Below are 8,486 nucleotides of genomic sequence, written 5' to 3'. Positions count from 1 at the left end.
CTTCGTCGCCGGTCTCTGCCTCCTCTGCCTCCTCCGTCTGTGTCGCCCGGCGTGCCTCGCCTGCGTCTCTGTCGGTCGTGGCTCCCCTTTGTCTGTCTCTGTCCTCCGAAGCTCTGCGTGCGGCCTCCTCTCCTCTACGGGCAACTCTCCTCGCCGGTGGCCTGACCTCTGCAACCCCAGGTCCGCAGCCCGTCCAGGACTCTGCCTCTGCTTCTGCAGTCCGTGTAGGTGTTCAATTTTTTTCAGTTGTTCTTGATTAATTTTATATACTTGATTTCTTCAGTTTTAATGTAGGTTTAGATAATGATATTACTATTAATTGTATGCTGATTGTATGTAATAGATTCTGTAATTTATGCTAATTGTATTAGTAATTGCTATTAATTAAACCAGTAACCAGCGATCCAGAAGTTTGACCGGTTCTATTACGGGTTTGGTTCTGATAACTATGGTTTGAGGCTCAAGCCTGTGTAGAAACTCGTTCCTCTTACCATTCTCTAATCAGATTACCAAGATAGTGTGTGTGTGGAGACCTAGCATTCTACCAAAGAAGACAAGGGCCCCCATCATGAGGGAAGTGTTAAGGCAATTCAGGGTGAGTTTCTATTCACCTAAATTATTATCTGTTCAAAACCGTTCTGCTGCATTTTCACTCACTCACCCACCCACTGATTCTTGGCTTCTCAGAGGCTAGGGACTGTCCGGAGCTACGCAAAGCACCTTCGCATTCCTGGAATCAAGGATACCATTGCCGTCGCCTCTGGTAAAGGCGGTGTCGGAAAGTCTACTACTGCTGGTATGAGTCCTTGTTCCAATGAGTCGGGATTATTTATTACAATGAGATGTCATTTTAACAATTAATGTGACTCTTTAGTCTATACCATGTTCAATAAGAATTTGTTTTGAAATGTCCGGATCATTCTGTATGTATGCATTCTAAATAGAACTGGTGTACTTGATATCGGAATTTATTTGTCCCATATTACAGGCAAAAGTTTTCCATAGCAGTGGTTGGATATACAGAAACATCTGTAATTAGGTTCATTTAGCTGAGCTTGGATGTCTTGCTGCTTTTTTTGGTGTTGTGTACTTGTGTTTTGTGAATGAGTGATGTTTCTTGATTTGGCAGTTAATTTAGCTGTAGCACTTGCAAGTAAATGCCAACTGAAGGTTGGTTTGCTTGATGCTGATGTATATGGACCGAATATCCCCACTATGATGAACATCAACAGAAAACCTGATGTCACCGAAGGTATACTTTTCACTTCGTAGTCAACATTCATCTTGAATGACACATAAACCAAAAAACCACAGCTAGATGTAGGCATAGCTATCATGGTGCATAAAAGGAAAAGCATCAATGTCAAACGTGTTTGTTCTCCACATTCAGATATTGTATGATTCTACTCTCCACACAGAATTATTTTTAAGCAATGGGAATTTGGAAATAAAGTGTTATAAAAATTTCTTTCAGATATTGTATGATTATAGTATAAAACCCGATGAATGGTACTCTCTAACTTTGATGCATTTTTAGTTTTGTTAAATTTATCTGTACATCATATATTCTAGCTACTATACATTTAAATGCATTACAAGTATGAACTATGAATGTGTTGCAAATGGTGCTCAAGAAGATCACCAGAAATCATTAACTTCTGTTGAAATTTTAGGATTGGATGGGAACCAATACAATACAAACAACAACAAAGCCTTGTCCCACTAAGTGGGGTCGGCTACATGAATCAAACGACGCCATTGTGCTCTGTCATGTATCATGTCTACAGAGAGACCGTTTACATGTAGATCTCGTTTGACCACCTCATGGATGGTCTTCTTAGGTCTTCCTCTGCCTTTCGCCCTTTGTCCATCTTCCATCTCATCCACCCTCCCGGTCTTATAGCGGTGCGATAGAATTTACCTTTAAGTTTTAAAGGCATTTTTTTGTCGCATATAAAACCAGATGCACTCCGTCATTTTGACCAACCTGCTTGGATCCTATGATTTACATCATGTTCAATCTCTCCATTATCTTGTATGATGCACTACTTTTTGTTCAATCTTTCCATTATCTTGTATGATGCACTCAAGATACTTAAAACTTTTAACTTTTCGTAGGGTGTTCTCTCCAATTTTCACCTCTATATTGGAGTTTTCCCTTCTCAGACTGAACTTACATTCCATATATTCCGTCTTGCTACGGCTTATGCGCAGACCATACACTTCTAGAGCTTCTCTCCATAACTCCAACTTCTTATTTAGGTCTTCCCTTGACTCTCCCATAAGGACGATATCATCGGTAAAAAGCATGCACCATGGCACAGGCTCTTGGATGTGCTCTGTGAGTACTTCTAAGACTAATGTGAAAAGGTATGGACTTAAGGATGATCCCTAGTGTAATCCTATACCAATAGGGAATTCCTCTGTCACACCACCTTGAGTCTTCACACTAGTTGTGGCCCCATCATACATGTCTTTAATTGCCCGAATATATGCGATCCTTACTCTCCTCTTTTCTAAAACCTTCCATAAGACCTCCCTTGGTGTGAACCAATACAATAATTAGAATATTTGAACTGTTTCTTACTTTGGTGTGTTTTTTTCTGTTACCATTTTTGTTTACTTTTAGGCTTTATGCAAAAGTTTCTTCCATCTGTTATAGTTCATGCCAATATTTGTTGTTCATTTATTTCAGATAAGAAAATGATTCCCATTGAAAATTATGGGATCAAGTGTATGTCAATAGGATTCCTTGTCGAGAAGTATGCCCCAATTGTATGGAGAGGTCCCATGGTATACCTGTAACTTCTTTATTTGTTTCTTATTTCTTTTCACTTTCTCTTACTATTTCTTGCTTTAACTGGTTCATGCAACTTTTGTCATTTGTTGAGATCTACTGTAAAGGAATCCATAATGAATACATCTTGACAATCACATCCATTTTTTTGTTTTCCATTTCAAAAATATAAATAAATAAATTTTTGTTTACTGGATTATCACAGGTAACAAATGCTCTTGAGAAAATGACAAGGGGAGTTGACTGGGGAAACCTTGATGTTTTAGTGATGGATTTGCCTCCTGGAACTGGTGATGTCCAGATAGCTATGTCTCAGAATCTGCAATTATCAGGTAGGTCACGAAAAGCAGTGTATTTCCACTAATGTGACCTTTGGGGTGTGGGTGATGAGGTCTAAAGCAAATGCTTTGAGAAAAAGCTTAGACAGCCTACGGATTTTTTGCATTTTAGTCTTTGTGATTCTCATCTACCTGAAGTATGCAGTGAAATTTACAAAAGTAGGTTGTGAATTAGACCTATTTATCATGCTCTGCTAGTTTTCAGCTGAAATATCTTCAGTGTAATATCAATTAAACTATAAGCAAAAGAGTACATGGTTGAAAGTTTAATAAAATCAGTCAAGGGTAAAATTTAAGAAAGCATCATTATATTTCAAGTTTTTATGTTTAATGCAATTACTAGTTATCCTTCGGTCTTCAGATGGGCCTTTTTTTTTTTTTATCTTTTTGTGTCTTTGTTCTTTTAATGACCGAATATATGGTAGGTGCACTGATTGTTTCAACTCCTCAAGATGTTGCATTAATGGATGCCAGGAGGGGTGTAAAAATGTTCAATAAAGTTGATGTTCCGGTATGATAATTACTGGTGTTCCTTAATTTTTCCTAAATGATTAGTTACTTTGGGTTAGAATAGACATGTGTGTCTTCCAACTTTTTGTTAACATGAGAATAATCATTTATTGTTTAGTTAGAAAATTGCATCATTGGGAATTGTCTCAATTATTCTAGAGGGAAATCTTTACATTTTTGCTTAATGAATGCATTATTTACATTGTTTTTGTGCTTTCTATGGACATCCCTCATTAGTTTCTAATTATGTCGAATCACGATGTTGTTGCATTAGGTTGGAATTAGTTTTTAGTTATGAAAGCAAGTGTCTTGCTTTTGTAAATCCTAATGGCTTATTTCTGTGAATTATTTTGATTAAGGATGAGAAGAATATCTTATATTCAAATGTGTACTTGAAACAAATTCATTTGTGCTTATATGGTCTGTTTTTATGTGTGCTTTTGTATTTGATTCATAATACAATTCGAGTGATGACAGTTGAATAATTCCTAAAGGTTATTAGCATTGATATATAGATTGTCCCTTACCCAGATATGATGTTTACATATTTTCTAAAAACCCTGAATGCATACTACCTTTTCAGTACTTTCATATGAGATCTTTAACTGTTCTTTCAGATTTTGGGAATTGTAGAGAACATGAGCTGCTTTAAGTGTCCACATTGTGGTGAACCATCGTATATATTTGGTAAAGGAGGTGCTCCTAAGGCAGCCAGTGAAATGGGGTTAGAATTTTTAGGCGAGGTATGCTAATTATCTCTATCTAGATTGTACAGTTGAGAGTATAATTTTGCAGATCATATAGTGGAAGCCTTATTATGTGATAACTGATAACTTATTGCTTCTTTAGTTTTTGGTTGATTTAGCTATATCTTTGTGAAAATGCAAACCCAAGTTTTTTGAAATTTTAAATAGCATAGAAAATGTTAACTTACATAACTAGAACCATAGTTTATTAATTTGTTCATTCTCTCTTTTCTTAAAAGGATTTATGATGCGTCTATGTTTAACTAAAATTTTCAAGCCAAAATTAAATGAGGAAGACATAGAGAAAGTGAAGTTAATAGTCATTTGGGTAAAAGCCCACCTTCTTCTCAATCTTCCTAAGTGACTTCTGCAAAATTTATGTGTTTGGTTTTAGTGACAAGTTTCAATTTAACGATTCTAGATACCACTCGAAATGGAAATCAGAGAGGCGTGTGATCAAGGGCACCCCATAGTTTTGGCCGCCCCTGATTCTGTGGTTTCCAGAGCGTATGGCGATTTAGCTGAAAAAGTTGTTCAGAAACTTAAGGAACAGCAGTTTAAACCAGAGATTATATTATGATATGCTGTCCTTCTTCACCGCAAGATCTCTGTCAACCTGTGAGCGACATTATCTGGCACGCCCACGTTTTCATTCAAGAAAGGAGCCCCTAGCCGTTCGTCATGACAACTAAAAAATGTGGCATTTGACAAATCTTACAATGTGTTAAAAGTTTAAAGTTTTGATGAGATACAGGTTAGGCTTATGATTTATATTTTGTAGGTTCCACCATCTCCATGAATATTGTGAAATTAGATGTGAATGTTTCTTTGACCTCACATAACACAGGTGCTGTTTAATTTATCATTTTTATGTAATTTTTCTGTAGAAGAAAAATAAGCAGTTTTATCACACTGTAATGATGAGGCTACAGAGTTTTGTTTGTTCACGAGTCTCTCTTGATAAGCCATTGCCTATTTTGTCTGTTTTTGGTGATTGGTTTTTTATTTGATGCATTGTAGGAGAATTGTCTTTAGCATCATCTTGTAAAGAGAAGGCAATTATGCCATGGATATTCTTGACCTTATAGATATGATTCCTTTTAGTGTATGGTCATCATATTGGATCTGCATATGGTCATCATATTGGATCTGCTTATGGATGGAAGATCATAAAAGTAAATGGATGTGCTTACTAAATGACCAACTTTATGGATATATAAACAGATTTAATCCCTGTCCCCCCGCCCAAAAAAAAAAAAAGACTTGATCATTTGACTAGGATTTTGTTAAATTGCATTGGTCTGTTTGGTTACTTTTATTGAGGTATATTTTGATAAGCTGAATCAATAGTGACATTAGAAAATAATTTTGCATTTGAATGCAAATGTTTTCTTCTTTATTAAGAAAAAGATTAATAAAAGTTATTAAATTGCAAACTATTTTTTTTTATGGGTTTAATTAGAATACGCAGAGAGGGTAAAGAATCTTAAACTCTTCAGATCAAGATTAAGGTAGTTGGCATATCTTTTTTGGTGACTAAGCAGAAAAAAAAAGAAAAAAAATAGAGACAAAATTAAATTAATTGGCTAGATTCATATCTAAATCTATTAGATGTTAAAGTTCACTCCATGGTTGACTCCAATTCGAATTTGAGTGAATGTCCGCGCCAGGCTTTAGCCATATAATATGCAACACTATTTGCATTCCTCTTAATTAAAAGAATAGAGACCCTCTCCTGTATATGCTTTGGCAAATCCCATTCCGGAATATCCTTACCAAGCATTCTTTGGTTTACCAAGAGCTTTTAAACAGTCTGTTTCACAAATAACCTTACGAAATCCACTATCCCAAGCAAGAAGTAAACCTCTCCAAATTGCATACAATTTAACAAAAAGAACACTGCACACTTCGACTTTTCCAGTGCGACCTTTCAACCAATATCCATCAGAATTGTGAATGATAAAATCAAACCCAGCATAGCCAAAAGGAGCAAAACAACTAGCATCACAATTCATTTTAACAAAATGAACTAGAGGTGGAACCCAATGTAAACAAAGTGAAGGAGGAGACAAAGATTGATGCATAGCAAAAATAGTGTGGAACTCCCTTATTGAACTACGAATCAAACTCACCACTTTACTAGCACTCCAAGAGTCATCTATATTAAATAAGTCATGATTCCTGCTTCTCCAAATCCACCAGATGGTCGAAAAGAAAAGAAAAACATCTCCATTCCGCACCTCTGTAGAGCCAATCACGTAAATCCGAGTTATCTGAATACAGGCCCAAAAGGTTCCAGACCTCCTTGGCACTAGGGCACTCCCGAAGACAATGAAGAATGGATTCAGAACAATTCTGACACCGATGACAAGTGCTAGATAAAGCTAAGCCACGACCCCAACGAAACTCTGCCGTAGGAATAGCATTATGAAGACTGAGCCAAATCAAGAACTTGTACTTCTCAGGAATATGCAGTCGCCATACCCACAACCAATTATCATGCTCATTCTAGTCAAACTTTCTTTTAGCTAGCCAATTGTACCCACTCTTAGCTGAGTAGAGTCTAGAAGATGCAACACCCCACGACCAACCCGAACTTTCTCCAGTATTCAAATCTGGATTATAAGCATTCAAACGCTGTTTGACATCTTCTGGAGTGTTAGAGAAAATATCATGGAGATTCCATTGACCATCTTTCCAAATGTCTCTAATAGTTAAGTCAGAGTCAGATATATGTATAAAAGGGACATCTTGAACAATTGGGCCTTCAATACTCCAATTGTCAAACCAAAAAGATTGATCAAGTGACCCAATGCACCAAGATAAGGCATCCTTAAGAGCACCAAAAGCCTTTGAGATACTCTTCCAAACATGAGAAGCATTACAAGAGACAGGGCCATCTAAAACTCTTTCATTCCTCAGATACTTCGCCCTCAATAGAGCAACCCAAGGCTTGTCCTGACAATGGAAAAGTCGTCAAACTAATTTACCAAGTAAAGATATATTAACACACGCAGGATCTCTAACACCCAGGCCACCAAATTTCTTTGGAGTGATCACGGTCTTCCAATTAACAAGAGAAAGACCTCTGCCATCAACTTGACCCTTCCAAAGGAACTGTCTCATCATAGAAGACAATTTATCGCAAACTCAATTTTGAAAAAAAGATACATGCATATGATAGACAGGAATGGATGCTGCAACAGAATTGATCAGGCAAAGTCTCCCTACTTTATTTAGAAGCCTTCCTTTCCAATTAGCTAATCTTTCCCTCACCTTTTCAATCACCGAATGAAAAGAAGCCCTATTGATACGGGAATGATTAAGGTTAACTCCAAGATATCTTCCTAAGTCCAAAGCAAAACGTATTGAAGAAACACTAGTAAATATATCTCTTCTATGAGCAGTCACATTTTTAGAACAAAAAGCTTTAGACTTTTCAAGATTTACTTTCATGCCAAATGCCTTGCAAAAAATGTTAAGAGAATGCATGACCATTTGGATCTGACCCTTTGTATCCTGACAGAAAAGTAAGAGATCATCTGCAAATATCAAATGAGAAAATTTTGGGCCACCCCTAGTGACAGAAACTGGTTTCCACACACCCTCGACCACCTTATGAGATATATAGCAAGCAAGTCTTTCCATACAAAGCACAAATAAGTAAGAAGGCATTGGATCGCCCTGTCTAAGCCCCCTTTTAGGAGCAAAACTATCCAATCTATTCTCATTCCACATACTAGAAAGAGATGATGCACGAACACAATTCATAATCAAATTAACAGTGATGATAGAAAAACCAAAAGGAATGATAGTACTCTCCAAAAACCTCCAATCCACCCTATCATAAGCTTTTTCAAGATCAATTTTAAAAGCAAAAGTATCTTTCTTGAATTTTGTGTGCTTCATGAAATTTAGAATTTCTTGGGCCACAATAATATTATCAGGAGCACCACGACTCGGAATAAAACCTCCTTGTAAAAGACTAACAAAATCTGGAAGAAAAGGCCGAAGTCGATTAGTCAATTCTTTGGTGATAATTTTATAAACAAATTACACAAGCTAATAGGCCTGAAATCCTTCATAAAGGTAGAG

At 36.7% G+C, this 8,486-nt stretch overlaps 1 protein-coding gene across 1 annotated transcript; it reads left to right on the top strand.

Annotated features, from left to right (window-relative positions):
• Positions 1–28: 28 nt before the first annotated feature.
• Positions 29–5,476, top strand: LOC107473447 (iron-sulfur protein required for NADH dehydrogenase, mitochondrial). Its single transcript, XM_016093001.3, has 9 exons — positions 29–224; positions 394–595; positions 688–796; positions 1,130–1,252; positions 2,696–2,793; positions 3,003–3,129; positions 3,561–3,646; positions 4,263–4,388; positions 4,813–5,476. The coding sequence occupies exons 2-9, from the start codon at positions 569–571 to the stop codon at positions 4,969–4,971; spliced, it is 855 nt and encodes a 284-aa protein (XP_015948487.1). The 5' UTR covers positions 29–224; positions 394–568; the 3' UTR covers positions 4,972–5,476.
• The last annotated feature ends 3,010 nt before the right edge of the window (positions 5,477–8,486 follow it).

This window comes from Arachis duranensis, chromosome 2 (genome assembly GCF_000817695.3).
Source record: "Arachis duranensis cultivar V14167 chromosome 2, aradu.V14167.gnm2.J7QH, whole genome shotgun sequence".
In the NCBI taxonomy this organism is placed as follows: domain Eukaryota; kingdom Viridiplantae; phylum Streptophyta; class Magnoliopsida; order Fabales; family Fabaceae; genus Arachis; species Arachis duranensis.
This window is presented reverse-complemented; position numbering and strand designations above follow the sequence as displayed.

Coding starts and splice junctions, on each gene's coding strand:
- LOC107473447 (XM_016093001.3), top strand. CDS start 569: ATGAGGGAAGTGTTAAGGCAATTCAGG. Junction 3,130..3,560: donor TCAGAATCTGCAATTATCAG/GTAGGTCACGAA, acceptor AATATATGGTAG/GTGCACTGATTGTTTCAACT. Junction 3,647..4,262: donor TCAATAAAGTTGATGTTCCG/GTATGATAATTA, acceptor CTGTTCTTTCAG/ATTTTGGGAATTGTAGAGAA.